This window comes from Aedes aegypti, chromosome 1 (genome assembly GCF_002204515.2).
Source record: "Aedes aegypti strain LVP_AGWG chromosome 1, AaegL5.0 Primary Assembly, whole genome shotgun sequence".
In the NCBI taxonomy this organism is placed as follows: Eukaryota; Metazoa; Arthropoda; class Insecta; order Diptera; family Culicidae; genus Aedes; species Aedes aegypti.
Window position 1 is genome coordinate 80,636,697 of NC_035107.1, and position 22,282 is coordinate 80,658,978.

At 43.4% G+C, this 22,282-nt stretch overlaps 1 protein-coding gene across 1 annotated transcript in view; it reads left to right on the forward strand.

Annotated features, from left to right (window-relative positions):
- Positions 1-5,192: 5,192 nt before the first annotated feature.
- Positions 5,193-22,282, forward strand: part of LOC5571316 (chaoptin) — a 276,580-nt gene continuing 259,490 nt past the window's right edge. The window contains 1 exon segment of the mRNA XM_021840573.1: positions 5,193-5,541. Coding sequence (XP_021696265.1) covers positions 5,533-5,541 — 9 coding nt within the window. The 5' untranslated portion in view covers positions 5,193-5,532.

Consider the following 22,282-nt stretch of genomic DNA (forward strand, 5'->3'; position numbering starts at 1 on the left):
CCGCCCATTCCCCACATTGTTATTTGCCCAATAACAATTACCAAAACGGGTAAAATCGTTTCCCGTAGGGTTGGTTTATTGTTAGATACGATGTTATTTGAAACAATTCTGAAACAGTTGCAAAGGGTTGTGGACACTACGGGGAACAGTACTAGTATGGTTGATAGTTATCTGGGAGTGCACAATGGTCGGAAAAAACGAAGTTTGGCCAAAACTAGTTTTATCGCCTTAATCGATGAAATATGTAATCTGAATATGTTATTTGGCGTTTTTATTGTTTTAGAAGGGATTATTCACAAATTACGTAACTTTTTTTTAAGTTATTTTTTTATTAGAAATGCGTTTAAATTTGGCTGCAACCACAAATTTTGTTTGAATTTTAACGAGTTTGATCAAAATATGTATGAAGAGTGGATAAATATATTATATATCAACTTTGTATGGAAAATATCGTCAAAATGTATGAAAATATTGAATTATTCAAATAGCTCTTACTTGCAAATCAGTAAATTTCTGCAAAAATTTAAACGTTTTTTGTAAGATCTAAGGATGCATTTTAAAGTGCAATATTCGAAATTGCGGCGACATGACGCGACAAGAGTTGTTTTTCATGTTCAAAATCATCAAAATTACTAAAGCGTAATATTGAACAGCATTACAGCTTCAACCAAACATTTTTTCCATCTTCATGCTCGATAAAAGTGTTACATTTTTTTAATTTTTTGACTTCAGTCAGTTTGACGTCATAAAAGCCAAAGAAATTTAAATTTCAGTTCAATTTCAATTTAGAATCATAATAATATAATACATGAGGTATATTTTAAAATGATTAAAACCATAAAAATCTCAAAAAAGTGTTTTGGTAGTTTTGGCCGCTCCTTTATATGGAGCCCGACCATAGTGCAGTGGTTATGAAGATCATGCTATTCATACCACAAATACACGTAGTTTGCCAAACCTTGTAATGCTTAGCAAATTTCGACAACTTTTTAGTCTTGAAATGATCATCAGCCTTGCCTCGTAATAAAAAAATATAATACTTTGAAGCTGCTTGAAGTATTATATTTTTACGTTTGTTTCATCATCCATTATCCATTGCTAAATTGTTCGCGCTTCTGTGCAAAATCTTTTTAGGTACAGTGGTTACACTATTAAGGGTCACCAACTAATATGGGTCATTTCCATTTACATTGAATGTGAAACAAAGTGACTAATAATCGTGACAAGGTGACCCATAATAGTGTGTACTGTACAAATTGTCCTTTCGGCTCGAAAACTTCGAAAACTATGGTGAAATACCCATCCGCTACCTTATCCGCTACTCGAAGGCAAAGCCATACTGAAGATGTCTTCGGGCAAGCACGCTAGTTGCACACAGCATGAGCGAGCTGGCACTGGCAGTATCTGAGCAAACATCTGTAAAATACCCCTGGAATTAAAAGCGGAGTAGCAGGGTCTGTCATACCAGGTATGTAAGGTAAGTTTTAAGATTTGGGGGCCTTCCTTAGTGGCTGGAGTCCGCGGCTACCAAGCAAAGCCATACTGGAAGTATCTGGGTGCGGTTCCCGGTCGGTCCAGGATCTTTTCGTAAAGGAATTTCCTTGAATTTCCTGGGCATAGAGTATCATCGTATTTGCCACACAATATACGAAAATGACAACAATTGCAAAGAAACCTCTCATTTAACAACTGTGGAAGTGCTCATAAGAACACTAAGCTGAGAAGGAAGCTCTGTCTCAGTGAAGACGTAACGCAAAAGAAAAAGAGAAGTTTTAAGATTTGGGTTCTCTTCACGTACAGTACCAGCCTCCAAACGAGTATGTATGAGAAATTTTTGATCTGTTTCGATGGATTAGAGACTCGAAGGATAGGGAAGCTGCTTTTGTTCTGTCTCAAGCTTATTGCGCCGCAGGCACCCACGCTTGCCCGTTATGCTCTGGTCCGCATCATCAATCAATTAATTATCGGTTCAAATAGGTCAAAAATGCTAATTTAGGTACTGTTCTAAACCCCAACCATCTGGCAGCAGTAGAAAACTACTCCGGGCGCTTGCATAAAGTGCCTATCTACGTCGAAGCAATGCCCTACTATCCCCATCTCACGGTGCTCCCAATTACCGTTATTATCAAATAAATATACCATTCAATCGGCAGTCAGCAGTTGATTCCTGACGTTGTTCTGCACCTCTGGGCCGATTTTTAAAAAAATCCTTAGTCAGAATTTTGAGTTACGCGCTTTTGAAGTTTATATGATAGAAATCACACGAAATATGCCACTTTAACTTGTTTAAACAAAGAGATTATAATAAAATTTTTGTAGTTTGCTTTAAATGTTTATATGGTTTTAGATATTGAAAAATACATTTTTCTAAAATTTTCTCGACCGGCATTTGAAAAGGGCCAGTGCTATGTTTAGTTATTACTAATAAGCCAATATACGAAAATGATATCTACCAAATTAACGCCTGTTAGTGATTTTAGGAAATTGGAATATGAGATATGGTGGATTCTGCTCCATCTGTAATCAACGGTTAGCTTAGGTGCATACATAATCATTACACTTTTGCGGTTGTTCTTATTTCTTTCAATTTAGCAAGTTGCATAGAAGGAATGATTCAAATTGTATTCAAATGTAACGAATGAATTTTCCAATTTGAAACCCCCTTTCCTCCCCCACGTTACAGCTTTCGTATGGAAAATGTATGAACCGTAACACTACCGAACCTCCTCGTTACGTAATATTTGAACGATTCCAAATTTACACGTACACATGTTGTCTATACTGACATTGAAAAAGGACCAAAGTATAATTGAAATATACACATTTCAACATAGCTGAACAATGACTGTATCAAATTAATTAACTCATTACGCGTGGTAAAGATGGACAAATTATGGGTGAAACGTGGACGTGGATTCTTTTCATAATTTCACCCATAATTTGTCCATCTTTACCACGCGTAATGAGTTAATTAATTTAATAACTATGCGGATTGGATTACCGAACAGCTCAATATAAGTGTCAATTTGACTGTATCAAAGTTCTATACTTCTTGTTGTTGTATACTTCTATTCTAATCTGTTCTATTCTATTCAATTATACTCTACTTAAATTTACTCTACTCTGATCAACCCTACTTGTTCTTATACATATTTTTACAAATGGACACTGTAAAAATTAACAACTGCGCGCAAAAGATTTGAACGGTACTCTTTCGATATTTGTACGGCTGTTTAGCGCTCCCAGCTCTGTAAAAAATTGCTTTGCACAGATTCTGACTCCTAATGCGTGCTTCTTATATGATCCATAAAAAATGAAGATTTGAATTATTATTTCACAGTAAGTCCAAAAAAGGGTTTCAACTTATATATGATAGTTTTTATGTATTTTAAGGAACTTAAGCATTTTGTATTAAATACTTTTCATTTGAGCTGGATCCTCGTTTTAAAGGTAATTTGAACAAGTTTGTCGAGAGCTGGGAAGAGCAGAGTCTGACAAAATCTTCGAAATATCATATCACCATGTTTAATGTAAAAGACTTCTACAATGCAACTGTTCGAGGAATAGGCTGACATAATGAGCTGGCGTCGGAGTCTGTGCAATAGAATATAGAATAGAATATAGAATATAGAATTATGTAGATACAGATATGTTATGTTCGAATGTTGCGATCAACTTTGATGTTCAGCTTTATTGATGTGTATATGTTTCAATTGTACTTTGGCCCTTTTATAATGTCAATCTAGACAATATGTGTACGTGTAAATTTTGTGCAACTTGCTAAATTGAATGAAATAAGAACAACCGCAGAGGTGTATGGATTATGTATGCACCTAACCGTTGATTACAGATGAAACGGAATTCACATATTCTTTCCATATGTTTCAATTATACTTTGGCCCTTTTATAATGTCAATCTAGACAATATGTGTACGTGTATGGAAAGAATATGTGAATTCCGTTTCATCTGTAATCAACGGTTAGGTGCATACATAATCCATACACCTCTGCGGTTGTTCTTATTTCATTCAATTTAGCAAGTTGCACAAATTTACACGTACACATATTGTCTAGATTGACATTATAAAAGGGCCAAAGTATAATTGAAACATATGGAAAGAATATGTGAATTCCGTTTCATCTGTAATCAACGGTTAGGTGCATACATAATCCATACACCTCTGCGGTTGTTCTTATTTCATTCAATTTAGCAAGTTGCACAAAATTTACACGTACACATATTGTCTAGATTGACATTATAAAAGGGCCAAAGTATAATTGAAACATATACACATCAATAAAGCTGAACATCAAAGTTGATCGCAACATTCGAACATAACATATCAAAAGGGCGTATCTGCATATCCTGCCAAGAATTATTCATTCATATTTGAATGCTTTGGACAATTTCCTAAAATCACTATCAGGCGTTTGATTGTTAGATATAATTGTTCGTGTATTGGTTGATAAGTAATAACTAAACAAAGCATTGGCCCTTTTCAAATGTCGGTCTAGATTTTTTTTATGAAAATGTTTTTCAATATCTAAAACTAGATAACAAATCAAAACTTATTTTGTATTTTCTTTTTTGTTTAAACAAGTAAAAAATGGCATATTTTAAGTGATTTCTAGCATATAAACTTCAAAAGGGCGTAACTCAAAATTCTGACTAAGGATTTTTTTAAAAATCGGCCCAGAGGTGCAGAACAACGTTAGGAATCAACTGCTGACTGCCGTTTGAAATGGTATATTTTATTTGATAATAACGGTAATTGGAGCACCGTGCATCTGCTTGGCTGCGAAGCTAACACGTTGCACATGTTTTTTTTTTATTAGGTATAGCGTACATAGACTTTAAAACTGTCGGACTTCACAAATAGACCAGAACAGGGATCGAATTACTCCACGGGGGGAAATCCGACATTCGATGACGACGACTTGTTGGACTTCTGTTTGTACTTCTGGGGACACCTAAATCCAGACCGGCACCACGACAAGTGCACCCGGGAACAGGTCGTGCGATATCTGCGGCACAGGCGGCACACCGTTGCAACCCGGCCGGAATGAGTAGCTCACAAACAAGACACCGGAGTTCTTGGTGGTCGTTGTCAGTTGAGAAAGGGGCAGCTAATTAGATTAAGGCCCTTGCATACGAGTGACGCTTTCGGGGACAAAGTGGTGACAGCCTATTTGACGGCTAAAGCTGGAAACCCAACTTATTACTACGGTGAGTGTCGTCCCAAACGGTTCAGTTCGGTTCGGTACATCTAGTCCTGTGATTAAGATTTCGGGAGTTTATCGAAAAGTGTGCAGATTGCGGATTCAGAACTTCTCGTGAAGTTTGTACGGCTTTCCAACGAACGATCGTTGATTTCGAGTATTGGGTGAATTGCTGCATTGCAATATCAGTGGTTTCGGTGAAGCATCTCAGTTGAATTCTGAAGTGGTGGCAGCAGTAATTAACACGTGTTAAGTGGTTTCAGTTGTTCCGTTGCTGAGAAACAGAAAAGTTTCAAAGATCAGCGCCTCAAGATGCCTCGGGTTTGTTCAGTTTATGGATGTATATACGACCAAGCATAGATCCAATGATTAGCCAAGGGCATTTCGGATAAGTACCAAACAATTTTGAACATACATGTTAATGGGTAACAAATCATTGTTTATTTGGGCTTGGGGAAATGGAAAGCGTTAGTGCGTTAATTGAATTATGTTCGTTGCTAATCGAATTATGAGTGAACACTGGTGGCAGACTAAAGAGGTCAATACAATTACTTTTCGAGCCAAAAACAAGTTTTGGTCAATATTCTTGAATATTGTTCTTGTTGCAGTAGTTATTTTGTTAAAAACTATGTATAGTGTGCTGTTGCTTTTGATCGAATCATATATGCATATATATGCGAAAACTCGCCTAACAAAGTCTAGCGAGTTTTACGGTTATTTTGCTTGTTGCTGATTTTAAGTATCTTACTATAAAAGAAAAACTCTATACAAATTTCTCATCCCAGGAATACCATCGAAATACCAAGTTGACCATCAATTTCCAAGGAAATTCTATCCTATCAGTGCCTCAAAATCATTGGATTCCAAAACTTCTACTGTAAAACCCATTCGTTGCATACTTCAGGGCGTTTTCGCGTATAGCGCAATACAGTTTAAGCCTCCATGAGTCGATGTTCCATGACTCGATATCGACTCATGGAACCATACTGAAGTCAAAATTTCATGGTTGCTATGATGGTCCCCTCAAACAGCTTTCCTAAGCATTTTTTCTTGTCTTCTAAAATTTGATTTTTATCTACATATTTTATGAGCTACATATATGGCCGGATCCCTTTGGCGCTGAATTTTAAAGCCGTTCGTTACACTAATTAAGGTGGCCTTGTTTGTAGCTTCTGCCACCCATGCATCACTTACAAGCCTATACGTAGTCGGTATGGTACAGTGCATTAGCGAATGATAATCACGATGATGCGATCGAGTTCCGATTGAAGTTTGCTCCGGTAGTCCAACGACAATAAATGGATTGTACTGGAACTGAACTGATCGTGGGTGTGCGCATCGCGTGGCAGCAAATTGTGCCGTCAGTTGGGTTCTAACTTGATTAGATTATTGTGTTTGGATTGACTCATTGAGCTTTGGTATAATCTACATTGAGGCCTCCCTGGGCTGAGGCAGCCGCGTTTCTAAATTAATAACAGGGCCGCGGCTGAAGTGCTTTTTCGTACAAGCAGTGCTGTAATGTATAGAACACCGACCGGGTAACCGGTTCGGAGTGGCCCCTTGGATGGGGGACGGAAGATTAAAGGGGAGACACTAGGGAGAGGCAGTAAGAACTCTACGTGACTCAGATGATGAATACTGATTACATCACATGTGCTGTGCTCCAGCAATTGCAGCAGCAGCAGCAGCGGTGCCCGAGTGCACCCAAGTACGGAATCGTCCCACTCTGGGAGAATCGTTTCGCGGTTCAAACGATTTCCAACGGCACGGGCAGCAACCTATCTTACTGCATTAGCAGCCTAGCACTATAGGATCCATTGACTCACCTGGGCAATGGATGGCGGTGTGGTGCATGATGGGAAATCGGTAAATGGAAGTCAACCAGATGCGACGATTTCGGCTGGTCCGTGCATCATCAGACAAAAGGTGACTTTGTGCTGTGCCCGTTCCTCAGTTCATCCGGCGTCGTCATCATCGGCGAGGCAACTGGTCTGTTGAATAGTCATACTGCGCGGTTTTTTGGTGCGGTTTGATGATAAATGACTGAATAGTTAGTTGGGTACAGGCAGGTACTGCACTCCGCAGATGATGTCGGACGGCAACTGGTGACGCGCAATTTTCGGCGGCGGGTGGTGAATGGCAACTAGCTCGATGGCACACTTGCATTTGCATCTCCAAGTATGGGCAAAGTTTTGGAGCGCGACTGCTGCAATGCATTTACAACGACATGCTGATCCGTTTGAAGAGAAACTGAGAGCAGAAATCTGCAGTTGTACACATTTTTAAGCAGTTTCGCCTTTTTTGTCTGCCACCACGAAACATAAATTGCTCCTATGAGTAGCTTTTGAACGGCTTCCACTCAGCTCATTGAGCTCTTTTCAATAACGCCGCTTAAACTTGCTTGTTCAAAGCAAACTTCCTCGTGTTTTGGTGACTTGGGGTTGCTTCAAGTTGCTTTTAAGACTTTTAACCTACGTCGAAGCTGACCTTCAACTACAGCAAGGTAAAATCTAGCCAAGGAAAAACTCACAAAAAATTGATTGAATTTATTCAGATATCCAATTGATTTCATCACAAAAAAAAACAGTGAATTGCTAAACATTCACGCTTAAAAATCATTATTCTGCCTTGTAGTATGCAAACGCTCATTTTTTTGTTTGATTCATCATATTTTATCTTGAAAATCATAATGAATAGCTTATCAGAAAATAAATCTGCTATGATAGCTAGATATGATCTCAGGTCTTAATACTTACAAGTGGAGATATTGGGGCCTTTCCGAGCCGAGTGGTTAGAGTCCACGACTACAAAGCTGAGCCATGCTGAAACTGCCTGGGTTCCATTCCCGGTTGGTCCACATTGTTTTCGTAATGAAATTTTCCTTGACTTCCCTAGGCGTAAAGAGTCATCGTAACTGTTACACGATATATGAATGCGAAAATGATAACTTTGGCAAAAAAAGCTTTCAGTTAATAACTGCTTTTTTTATTTATAGTAGGGCACAAAACAGCTTCAAAAGCTTGGCCTATTGTGTGTTGGCACGGTGTGGGACTCACGTTAGGCGTGCTTAACTACTAAAAAACTTTCCCTTCTGCTCCTGTGCCTCGATCTCCCCCGGAACTACATCAAGCAACCTCATCGCTGAGCTCATGCATTTCATCAATTCCAGTCTCTAGCTGTTCTGATAGTTCGCTGTTGAAACTTAATGCTCACTACGACATTTCTACGGAGTCTCTGCGACTACACGTTTGCTATTTTGCGAATTACTCAGCTAGACCCCGGCGGTGGACTCAGCCTACTCTGAATCGACGTTGGCCGGCCAAGTGTCAGGGTCGGTTATGCAATTGCGGTTGAAGGATGACTTCCGGTTTGCAGGCGCCCCGAAGACTTATTACTGATTCTACGCTACGCCCTTTCTACTCGATCTGGTCCCCGACAGAGGATGTAGTCTACTTCGATCGCGACCCTGAGCTCTCTGGTCTTCACGCCATCTCCTTTGCACCAAGGACATAATCAGCGTTATCCTCCGCAATTCCAAGTGCTTTCATACTGGCACATGTTCTGCACGATGTTGTCCGGATTTAGAACGCTTGAGGTTTCTGACATCATCTCGTTTCGTATATCACTGAATCGAGGGCAGTCGAATATGGCATGCTCCGGGATCTCCACGATATTTGGGTAGGCCGGACAATGTGAAGACTCTGCGTGTCCGAATCTGTGCAAATATTTTCGGAAGCATGCATACTAAGTGTATCCAGCAAACATGTTGGTCTATATGAAGCGGGATCTCCTGGCGGATTTCCCGGTTTTAGCAGCAACACCAGCTTCTGCACCTTCCATCTGTCTGAGAAGCAGCCTTCCGCTAGACACTTCTGCAACGCTGTCCTAAATATATCTGGGAACGCCAAGATTGCTGCCCTTAGCGCTACGTTGGGGATACCATCTGGACCGGGAGCTTTGTTCAGCTTCAATCTTTCCGCAATCGTTATCAGCTCGGCGTTGGAAACATGGATACCGGCATTTTCTTCATCTACGTCAGCATACGATGTGGGTGGCCACTCGGTAGGAGCATGCGTAGGAAAGAGGCTGCCCACTATGAACTTCAATTTGTTGGGGCACATTTCAGCTGGTGTTACTGGGCCTTTAATTTTCGCCATCACTGCTCGGCAGCCGTATTTGTGTCAGCTTCCCGGTGCAACTCCTTGTAGCAGTTCGATTTACTCATCGCTATCTCCCGTTTGAACGCGGCTCTGCCCGGCCTTACGCTCTTCCATGCTGGCTTCCGATCTAATTATCTGTACGCGTCTTCTGCCTCTTAAGCAGGCTGCACGGAGGGTGCTGAGTCTGCTGTTCCACCAGTATGCAGGACGCCGTTGATTCCTTGGCTCCAATTTTCCTAGCATAGTTGCGTCACACGCTCTCGCCAACGCTCGGTTAACTCTCCTGCGCCCTGCTCGGAGTGCTTGCAGTTAATAAGGGGCGGTCCATTTATTACGTAAGGCAATTTTTGGGATTTTACAACCCCCCCTCCCCCCATGATGTTTGTTGTTGTTTGTTTTGTTTATTAGTGACACTTTACACCAGAAGGGTGCATTCGTGTCAGAGAAAAGTTCTTATTCTATTTTCCAATTCATCCCGTTCACAACTTCACATACAATCTTGTATCATGTAGATATTTCAGTAAATTATCATTTCTTTCTTTGCTGTTATCCAGTGCTTCTTTCAAAGTTAGAGTGTCGATGGCGTATCTTTTCCTTTCGTCCTCATACTTCCTGCAGTGCAGGATGAGATGTCGTACATCCAGTTCGATTCCGCAACACTCGCAGACTGGCGGGGGTTCCTTTTTCAAGAGGAAAGTATGCGTGAGCCGCGTGTGGCCGATTCTCAACCTGGTTAACACTCGTTGGTCGGCCGCATTGCCACTGTCTAACCATCTCTTAGTATCCTCCTTTATCTCTCTAAGCTTGTTCTCTCTAGTTTGGAACCACTGGCTATCCCATGCGCGCCGTATGGCTGCTTTCGTCGTTCTCAGTGTATCATCGCCGGGATAGGGATGTGGATAGCTGGTTGCTGTCGAGCTTCGTTGGCCAAGCGATCTGCTTCATGATTCCCATTTATGCCAGCATGTCCCGGGATCCAGCAGAACCGAACATTTTTGTTTCGAACGATCTGTTCGATTTCTTGAATCCACGGGTGCTTGGAAGATCCGGCCTCCAAGGCCTGCAGACAACTCGCCGAATCCGTAAGGATAACCATCTCGTTTCTAATATTGGGGATTGAAACCACCATCTTAATTGCATACGCCTCCGCAGAGAAAACGCTGCATTCTCTTGGTAGGCTGAACATCCCGGAAAGGCCATTATTATAAAAAGCGGCTCCTACCGTGTTTTCGCACTTTGAGCCATCAGTGTAGACGACGGTCGAGTTGTGGAAGCGGGTCGACAGAAGTTGCTGGACGACTGGTCGAACTTTCTCCGGTGGGTCACCGGCTCGTATACTCCTCTTCACATTCCATAGAATAGACGGTTTCCGTCCGTTCCAAGCACGGTCGCCTTGCCTGACAAGTTGACCGACAGCAGGGAGTGTCGTGCCTGTGAGTTCCTCCAAACGGTCCGAAACGCGCCGAATCAAGGGAAGAGAGTTGTTTTGACTGTTCTTTGCTAGGATACGGATGGCTGTCCTCGCTACACACTGAACTGCCAGCAGTTCAAATGGCAAGGTGCCCGCTTCGGCCATGACCGACATTATCGGGCTGGTAACAAACGCTCCAGAAGCATAACGGACCATTTTGTTATATGCCGGAGCAAGGGTCTGCAATGCTGCTGGTCCTCCTCGGCTCACCAATCCGATACCGTACGTCAGTTTCGCAGTTACTAACGCCGATCCGACTTGCAGCAGACTTGTCCGATTGCCTCGCGGTAGTTTGGCTCCGATCATCTGGAGTATTCGCAGACGTGACTCACATGCTTTCTTCACCATTTTGCAATGTGGTTTGAATGTCAAGGTCCGATCGAGGGTGACACCTAGAACCCTCAGCCGGTTGGTTTTCGGGACAGAGACCTGATCAATAATGATATTCCGCGCCGGCTCTCGGCGTGCATTCGGGCTGCAGTAGAACACTTGCGACTTGGCAGTAGACAGTGAGAAGCCGACATCTTTCGCCCATTTACATACAGCCTTGACGGCGGCCTGCAACTTCGTGTGTAGCCCTTCGCTCTTTGCCCCTTTAACGACGAGGAGAATGTCGTCGGCGTACAGGAGTATGTCGACTCCATCCGGCAGTACCCGGAAGATGGGCTGCATCGCCACCAGGAACAGCGTTACGGATAACACTGATCCCTGCGGCACACCATTTTCCAGCTTGTGTTCACTGGACGTGTAACCACCCAACGACACCTGAAACGTTCGCTCCGAGAGGAAGCTTTGCAGAAGGTTCATCATCTGACCACGTATCCGCCATGATTTCAGGGAGCGAAGAATACCGTGTCGCCAGGTGGTGTCGTATGCCTTCGACAGATCCAGAGACGCTATCAAAGAGTGTTCGTCGGCGTTCGGTATCGACCTCTCCAGCTCGGCGAAGTACGTGTCGGTACCGCGTCCCACACGAAAAGCGTGCTGACGCTTGTCAAGTCGTCCGTTCGACTCTAGCTCCGTGATAAGACGACGGTTGATGATTCGCTCGAGTGTCTTCGCCATGCAGCTGGTCAGCGAAATAGGTCGGAAGGCAGCAGGACCGGAATCTTGCCAGTTCGATTTTGGAATCGGGACAACGAGAGCGTTTCGCCAGCTGGCAGGAAACTCACCGTTGCGCCAGATCTTGTTCAGCAGCTCCAGCAGTACAAATTTTACGGATACGGGAAGACGTTGAAGCAGCGGGTACCCTATCCCATCAGTACCTGTCGAGGCACCTCGCCCTTTGTCGAGAGCCCACAGAAGTTCGGCTAGGGTGATGTCAACGTTGTACGCGTCACCGGTATTAGACGAAACATCTATGGACTCTCTCTCAGCTGCCATTTTCGCCATCTGAAACGATGGAGGGTAGCTGGACGTCGCCGATCTTTTGCCGTAGTACGTCGCTAGTTCTTCTGCTACTTCTTTGGGGTTGTCCGTGAAACCGTTAGGCCGTTTGAGGATAACTGAGCGTTTCTGCCGATTTCCACGCAAGGTGTTAACCGTGCACCACAGCTCGGTCGTTGTACTGTGCGGGGAGATCTTTCCTACGAAGCTTTCCCACGATTTCTCCTTCGCTTCTTTGATCGCCTTTCGCGCCTCCGCTTTCGCTGCTTGGAATTCCGCCAACGCTTCGGGTTGATCTGGGTTGACCTGCTGTAAACGTCGGAGCGACCGAAGACACTTTCGTCGTCGACGAATTGCCGCCTTTGCCTCGGGGCACCACCACGGTACCGCTTTTGGTCCGATTCGGCCACTAGTCCGCGGGATAGACTTAGTCGCTGCTGCAATTATTTTTTGGGTGAAGCTACCTACATCCCACTCGGTCTCTGGGCGGATAGTTTCTGCTGTAATCCGTTCGTATAGCTCCCAATCAGCTCGATCGTACAGCCATTTTCGTCGCGTTGTTTGCTGATTTGACCACCCAGGTATGGACACCGCAATTGGGAAGTGATCACTGTTGTGCGTGTCTGATAAGGTCCGCCAGGTGAACCTCCGAGCCAGACTCTCTGTGCAGATGGTCACATCGATCGCCGAAGTGTTGCCTGTAGCCGGGTCGATGCGGGTAGCTGAGCCGTCATTCATGATCACCATTTGCTTCGTCAGGGTTGTTTCAGCTATGAATCGTCCAAGCGCGTTTGAATGGTGCGATCCCCATGCAATGTGATGAGCGTTGAAGTCTCCGAGGAGCAAAATCGGACCTTCCAGCTGGTCGAACAATTCATCCAGTGCGGTTTGGCACTGAGCTGAACTCGGCGGAACGTAGATCGACACAACGGTTGCCTGGATCGACGCGTGAAGGCGAGCAGCAACGAGATGCAGAGAGGTATCGACTTGAACGCGTTCGAACGGTGTGCCTTCCCGGATGGCAAGGCCTACACCGTGTTGCCAGTAGTTGGTGTTCCTCGACTGTAGCAGCAACGTATAGTTTCTGCCAACGAAGTCTGGCGGAACAACCGTCTGGTTCACCTTGGTCTCCTGTAGAGCTACGACGCACGGTTCGAGGTCGGAGATGAGCAGCTTTAGTTCGCTGATGTTGGCCCTAAGACCACGGATATTCCATTGCAGGGCGAAGCAGCCGCCGGAGCGACTATCCGTAGCTGATCGTGTGGTGGATGACGAGGTTGATGTTCTTCGGATCGGCGGGTCTGTTGTGGGAGAAAGAGGGAGTGCGGTAGCCTCTGGCGATGAAGGAACCAAACTGTCACTTGCCTGTGGGACGCTTTGTCCCACAGTACCAGCTGCTGTCGAAACCATTACACTAGTTCTGCCATTACCGACAACAGCCGGCACTGGGGAAGCGCTTTGTGTAATGTTTCTGCGGTGAATTCTCGAAGGGCCTTCTCCGGGAGATGGTGGTGATGTGGCGTACCCTGAAAGATAATCGCTGAAAGGCGCAGCAGCAACCGTTTGCGATGGGAATTTATAAAGACTGACCTGTGGGACCGCTTGTCCCACAGTGCCAGCCATTGCCGAAACTACTACACGATTGCTTCCAGAAACACCGGCAACAGCCGGCACTGGGGAAAGACTTTGTGTAGTATCGTCGGTGGGTTGGTTGTTGAGTACGAGGCGGTAGGTTGATGCTGGTTGATGTCGATTGGTGTTTGCAGTGGTTGGCGGTGTTTGGTGGGTGTCTGAAAGTATTGCAGGCGCAGCAGTACCTGATTGAGGTTGGGATAAGCGAAAACTGACCTGTGGGACGTCTAGTCCCACAGTGCCAGCCATTGCCGAAACTACTACACAACTGCTTCCAGAAACACCGGCAATAGCCGGCACTGGGGAAAGACTTTGTGTAGTTTCTTCGGGGCGGTTGTTGCTAGCGAAACGATTGGTTGATGTTGGTTGCTGTTGATTGGGATTTTCTGCGGTTGGTGTGGTATGGTGAGTATCTGAAAAGATTGCAGGCGCGGCAGTACCTGTTTGTGGTTGAGAATTCAAAAGACTGACCTGTGGGACGTCTTGCCCCACAGTGCCAGCCATTGCCGAAACTACTACACGACTGATTCCAGAAACACCGGCAATAGCCGGCACTGGGGAAAGACTTTGTGTAGTATCGTCGGTGTTCTCGTTGTTGGTTTCGATGCTGTTGAAGTTGGTACAGAGTGGATGGTACTTCGGTGGTTCTGCAATATCGTGGTGTCGTGTGGGATTCCATCGGCTACGGAGGTGAACTCGTCATCAACGGGTTGGGGTAAGACGTCCCGGATGACTCCTTCAGCCTGCCGTACTTGCGTCGGAAGAGGTACTACACTTTCCCTACTTCCGAACCGAAAAGTCTCATTGTCCGTGTTCGTGCGAGGGTCATCGTTGTTTTCCGAACGTTGTTCGAGAGTGGGGTTATCGAAGACGCTGGTTAGGGGGTGTCTCCGATACCTCAGACTCTTCGCCGGAATACTCCATCTGAGTCAGGTCATGGGTGGTAGGTGCGGTCTTCTTTGGGGGCGGGCTGATGTCTGGCGAGGAGGCTGGTTTGGAGTAGACGAATTTTGGAGGTCTTCCGCGTTTGGTCTCCTGAACGGCCGGGGAGTTGTTCCTTGAGCGTGTCATCGGGCCAGCCGTCGACTGGGCCACTCGTTGCTCTCGGCTGTGGCGGGGCTTCTCAGCGACGACGGTTTCGCTCACATGATGCACTCTCTCTGGGTTAGACTGCTGCTTGACCTGCTTGATGAAAGCCATCATCTGCTCGATCCTCTCCTCTTTCTTTTTGTTGTCTTCTTGTAACCGGGCGATTTCTTTGTCTTTTTGGAGCATGGCCGCTTCCAGCTCCTTCAGCTTCCTCTCAAAAACGCTCTGTTGGGCCGCTACCTGGGCGAAGCTACCAGCTTGCTGCTCCACGCGTTTTCTGGCCTCTGGGAAACTCAGGTTTTCGTTCACTTTAATCTTAATCACTTGCACTTCTTTTTTATACACCGGACACTGGCGGTTGGTTGGCTGATGATCACCCTTGCAATTACGGCACGAGGGAGCTTCACCGCATTCTTCCCCGTGGAAGTTCTGCGAGCAATTGACGCAGCGTTGCGGTCCAGGGCAACGGACACGAGTGTGCCCGTAGCTGAAGCAGCCGTAGCAGAGCATCGGATTCGGAAAGTAGGGGCGAGTAGCGACACGGAGCAAGCCAACTTTCATATACTCCGGGTACGTGGTCCTACAGAACGTAAGAATCAGCGCCGGTGTATTGACCCTTTTGCCACCTTAATTTCGGGTGATACGCTGCACACGAATCACCTTCTGGCTAATCATCTCCGTCAAAATGTCCTTTTCCTCCATCTGAATGAGGTCGAAGCACGAGATGACACACCTACTTATATTCAGATTGGGGTGAGGGACAACCTCTACCTCAGTTCCGTCAATTAGCTTTGTTAACTTAAGTAACTTGGCTACTTGGGCTGGGTCGCGAACTCTTAGAGTGTATTTTGTTCCCTGTGCTTCGGTCTTCGCACTCTCAATTGGGCCGCCGGCACATGCCTCAACCGATTTCCCGGTAATGTACGGGTTGATCGGAAGCGGAGTTCCGTTTTTTCCAGACAGCTGGAGGAACGTCAATTCGCCAAATTGGTTCGTTGGATCCATGAATTCTGGCAATCTACGTTTGGCGGACCCCCCTGGGTCGCCGCTACTAGCGGCCGCCATGTTGTTTTATGACGACAACACTTCTACTGGCAACGGTCACCCGTTACCTACCCCAAATGGACGACAGAAAAGTAAAAGGAAAGATCCTACCTTCTTTTTTCCTTGGTCGTAGAAAGCGATGGCCAGGTGTTCCCAAAATTTTGTGCCGCACTGTAGGCACTACTGGACACTACTGTAGTGAAATCCCTGATGAGAATCGCTCACTTTCTCAATTTCACTTACTTCCCAAACTTTCGACACTTTTTTTTTTGTTTCAGCGAAAAACAATTTAAGCACACTGTGCACCACCGAAAAGTGAATGAGAACGGCCGGGAAGCCGGCTGACGGCGATTTGTTTTGCCGTTTCGAAGCACGTGGGTGTCACTTTTCTTCGCCGTTTTCGGCCGTTATTACACCGATTTCCACCAAACCTTCACTACACACTTATGCTTCACCACCGCAACCACAGATTCACACGCGTTTCGATCGCGAAAACCGCGAAAAACACAGAAAAACACCTGGTTTTACTCGAGCGCGTGTACGAAGACAACCGGTCAACACAGTGTGTCGGAACGATCTGTCCCCCCATGATAAGATTTTTTGTATGAAAATAAAAAATAAATTGTATGGCGCGTAAGAAATCTCAAACCCCCCCTCCCCCCATAAACCCTTACGTAATTAATGGACGGCCCCTAACTGTGGAAGTGCTCATTGAACACTAAGCCGAGAAGCAGGCTTTGTCCCAGTCAGGACGTAATGCCAAGAAGAAGAAGAAGAAGAAGAAGTCAAGCTACAGTCGGGTCTCCTATTAGACACATTGTTGGGGGCGTTATAGAAATCCGCGTTATAGGAGACCCAGGGCTTATGGGATTTCATCAATTTGGGGGTGTTGTTGAATATCTCAAATGCGTTAAGAGATAGCACAGTACTGCCTTCGGCGAAGTTTCGGTACTCAGTACGATCTACCTTTAGAAGTTGAGGATCATCCTTTTAGTTGAGAACTTGGCCGGTAGGGGCGCGCTTACTGACTTGTACTATATGAACCTTGAGGGATAGGAACGCAAACTTTGTAACATATGATATCTCTGGATCCTGATGTTTTGGAAAGTTGGTGTATTCAGAAGAGTTGTTCAGAAGTTGAAGGACAGACATGCAGTGCTCGTTCTGATATAGAATTGAAGAATTGAAATAATTCTTGCCCTTGAGCTACTGAACAACTTTGTCGCAGACGCCACACAATAGTTTAATGCTCACAAACGCTACGTTGTTTCAAAATTTTATATTCCACGGTGAAAAGAATGACAAACCCTGAGTTACCGAACACCTTCACCGAACACGTCATTTTTACATAATGCCAGGAAATTGAGATATCTGCAAAACAATTAAATTAAGAGTATTATGAATCAAATAAAAATATCCCATGAGCTACTTCACCGAAAGCGCCATGTTTCTAAGCAAAAAAAAAACTGCCAAACAAAAGTTTTATGCTCACTATCACCACCTTGTGACAAAGTCATAAATTAAGTGGCACGCACAATGATAGCCCTTATACTAATGAACAACTTTGCCGAATTCGCCATCTTTCTAAGTAGCCAGGCTACCCAGACAACCAGATTGTACATATAACGAAATCACACACACACACAATTTTGTGTTATGTGATGCTTATATGTGCAAAGATTTCGTATGAGATGTCATCAAAAGGCCTTATGCGTACAAAAGTGGAGGCAATATTTGTGCATAATTTATATGATGGAAATTTACCTACATTGCAAGTGTACAGATTTTATTATGAATCAATCTGTAACCTTATACGGCTTAGTTTATGATAACAAAGTTGATTTGACAGCTGCTACGGATTGATTCGATTTCCTTTGCACGTTCATACGGAACGAAACAGAATGCACTGATGAACTCAGAAAATAGCGTTCTATGCGATGAAATTCATCAATCAAACGATATCATTCACCATGTTGTGCGGGTGTGAGGTAATTCACACAAATGAACGACTTTTTACGTAAATTTTTAAGCGACTTCTGGTTGTCTGGGTACTGAGCTATCCGCAAAACAAAATTTCAATGGTCACAAGCGCCGTCTGGTGGCAAAATCTCTAAACTTTTGGTACAAATAATGTTAGCCCTTGTGCTACAGAACAACTTTGATGAAGGTGCCATCTTTCTAAGTAGTCAGGCTACTGAGACATCCCGAAAACAAAATTTCCATGCTCACTAGTGCCGCCTGGTGGCAAAATCTCGAAGCGTTTGGCTCAAATAATGTAAGCCCCTGTACTACCGAACCACTTTGCCGAAGACGCCATATTTCTAAGTGGTCAGGCTACTGAGCTATCCGCAAAACAAAATTTACAAGCTCACTAGTGCCGCCTGGTAGCAAAATCTCGAAACTTTTGGCACAAATAATGTTAGCCCTTGAGCTACAGTAGCAACTTTGCCGAAGACACCAACCTCCTAAACATCAGGGTCTGGAGATGACAGTGATGCTATTTCTTAACACATACGAGATATTCAACAACATCTCCAAAACGATGAATTTCCATAAGCCCTGGGTCTCCTAAAACGCTCTAGTGTGTCTTATAGGAATGCGCGTTACAGGAATGCTTTTAATAGGAGACCCAACTGTACACTAGCTCAGCTTAGTATGTGATTGTTACAGGCTTGCTATATTCTTCTGATCAGATATGCTGATACTTTTGCATCAATTGCTTATGATTTAACGCTTTGAATCATGAGAAAAATCCAGCTTTATCCAATACTTTATCCATATAAAGTATAAACTTCTTATGGAATCCAAAGTGCTAACCGACAACACATTCTTACATGGATGCAAGCAGACGGGATAAATATTAATATGCCCTAGGAAACTATTACTATCACTAGTTTATTCAGAGGATAAGAGCCAATAAAATAAATCGGACCAAGCAATCATTGAGTACAAATTAGCAATCAAAAATTTCAAAACAGCTTTTAAGAATCGATTTTTCGCCGAAATAATCTTAGGGATCGTTCAAATATTACGTAACGCAACGAGGGGAGGGAGGGGGTCTTGCATAGTGTTACGGTCCATACAAAAAATTAAAAAAATCCATACAAAAGCTGTTACGTGGGGGAGGGAGGGGGTCAAAAATTGGAGAATTTTGCGTTACGTAATATTTGAATGAACCCTTATAGCGGTTATTTCGGCGAAAAAATATATTCTTAAAAGCTGTTTTGGAATTAGCCATAAACATTTAGCAATACCGATTTATTATTAATTTGTTTTATTTTTTTTAATATTCATTAAACTGAGTTTAATAGAGGCCTTGTTATTTCCACCGAACAAACTTTGTTTCTCTCTTTTCATTTAAACTGACTACTGATAATATACGAAAAAACTGCTGTTAACTTTTCTCCTTCCAGTACAGTATTTTAGTGATGTTTTGAATATTTTTATTGCTAAAAATGTTCAAACTGTTACTTATGTCTCATTATTATATTGGCTACTTTTTAATAAAACACAGTGTTCCCCCTTCTTTAAATGCTCATTAGCTTGGCTGCCGCAAACATAACGTTTTTCACGTTCCATCCACTTCCACCCATCTCGATGAGCATTTGATTCCGTCCGTGTACCTTGTACGCGAACGGAAAAGGATGTAGGAGTGCCTCGGCACAGGAAGCCAGCCCTCTCATCGCCGGCTAGAGGAGGAAGATGCACTGGAGAACCAGGTGGCTTGTTCAGCGATTTTCCCTAATTCAAGTGCGGTGTGTTGGTTGGGAAGACGATGATGGTACCCACAAGCGAAGAAGATCGTCTTGCGGTGATTATCGTAATGGGGGTTTTCCTTTGTTGGTGTTGCTTTCCCCCATATAGGCATTAGAGAGCCCAAACCAATACTACATAGTCCTGGCCCGGTCGGTTATGGTTTCCTGGTTAATAGTTAAGTGTTTGGATGGATGCGATGTGAATAGGTACGTATGTGTATGTGTGCCGGAAAGTGAAGTGAATTTTCCTTCCACTTTCACCGGTGTCACTTCACCCTTGATTCGGCGGCCTTCTGAGACGAATTACCTTTGAAAATGACAATAGCCACCGATACCTACCTTCTTTGATTGCGGAACCAATGTAACTGATTCTAGTTGATGATAAAAAAAAAGAACGGTCGAAGCTTTTTCAAGAGTTTCTCTTGGGTGATGTTCTTTGTGATAACGATAGTAGTTGAATGGACGAAATATGTATGACTTTTGCTTTGTGACTAATATATGCTGCTTTAAGCTATATGACGTTAGGAACAGTTAAAGTCGTAGGTTGACCAGAACGTTACGGTATAAAAAACGGGTCAATGTATTTCGACTACGGGACATTTTTTAATCCAATACAGCAATGTCCCGTATTTTATCACCCTATTGGTCACCTTTAGAGCATAGTGAAATAATCGGATGGTTCTTATGTTTCTATGTTTGAATTAATATTCAAAATCACCAGAGGGTCGCACAATTTTTTTACTTCAATTTTTTACAACATTTGAACTTCCTTAAAAAATATTCTTAATTCTTATAATTATTAAAAAAAAAATGTGTTTTAAGTGCCAATAGAGAAAGCCGATAACTTTTTGCCATGATTATTTTTCTATAAAGTTTACTTACTTCACTATCGTTCACCATCATCATTTGAACAATATATTTTTCATACATATTTATTTATCATTTGTTTATAATAACGGTAAATAGCTGGGCATCACGGTGTACTATATTGAGAAGGTGATATATTCCGAAAACTAACAGCTACTTGACCACGTCATTCATAGGTGGATAGCCACCTCAAACAAATTTGTTGAAAAAATAATCTAGTGATCCAGTTCGTATATGGTACGATAGGAGTGACGTCACATGTTTACAAACCAAATTCGATGTTTACCAGTAAAGAGCCTGCCTTGTTAATTTTTATGCCGTGATGGGCATGGCGAACTAGTGGTACCGTAAATTCGGGTGAAATTGATCAGTAGGGTGAAATTGTTCATTGTGTCTCACGATTATATTTCTTCCTAATGGAGCACAAATATCAATGTAACCTGCATTGAATGAACTTTGTTTGACGTAATCATTGTCCAATTGTGTGTTGTGATTTTTTTTTGCTTTAAACAAACAATAATCGCATTAACAAGTGATCAATTTCACCCATCCCACCATCATGAACGGATGAAAAATAGCTGGTGCTATCGGTGATGAGTGAACTCAATTCTCTGAGTGTGAACTAATACAACATCACTGTGCAAAATTATACTATTTATACAGCACAATATATACCCTTCTAGTCTGTCTAAATTAAGGTGAAACAGTTTAGAATCAACTTCTAAGATTGTACTGAAACTTCAAAGGCACAAATCTCGCGAAGAAAACATCCAACAGCAGTGAACTTTTTATTTTGGCTTTGTGCACTAGCAGAAAGCTTAAAATAAGAAGACCGGAAACGTTTGCCAACTATTTCTCCAGTTTTGTGCTCTTCAAAACGTGAGTTGGGGCTCATGGCGGCCATTGTGACGGCCATCTTTGGATTTTGAGATGTTTCACCTTAAGCCACGAGAGTAGACAGATCTACGTAATCTGTGTGTGTGTAAATGTGCGTGTGTGATACAATCCACCTCCCACTGACCGGCAGTGCTTTTATGGAAGAAAATTGTATGCATGTATTTAATGATACCCTTCGATATCTTTATATCTACAGACAATTTTAGCCCAGGAGATGAAAGGATGAAAGCTCTACTGAAATTCCAACGACCCATTTCAAGAATGGCAGTGAATACACACACATTCTGAGGCCATTTTCATTGAGAGTAAGCCCCGCATAAAAACATCCAGATATCAAATGGATTGAAATTTTCGACCCTGGCACGTATTTAGTTTCAATTGGTAATAAGTGAGTAAAGTAAACAATAATAAACAACGATTTTATCAGGATGTGAAGCTAATTTTCTCCGTCGCCACGTCGCCTCCGTCGTAACACGATCGATCCTGACCGCATCACCCGCCCCCGCAGGAGCAAGCGTCGCAGTCAAAGGATCACACACAACTCGTAGACAGATTTACGTTAAGAGCCAGTTCGCGAGAGCCGCAACCCCTTCTTGTATTGATGTTCTCCGATCAGGCTGAAATTTTCAGGGATTGTTCTACTATATAAAAGATGATGTTTTGCAAAATTTTAGATTTTTATATTAGGGGGAAGTGGGACAAAATGACCCCCAATGATTTCATGTCACTAAACATGCAAAATCACAAAAACTGATATAACT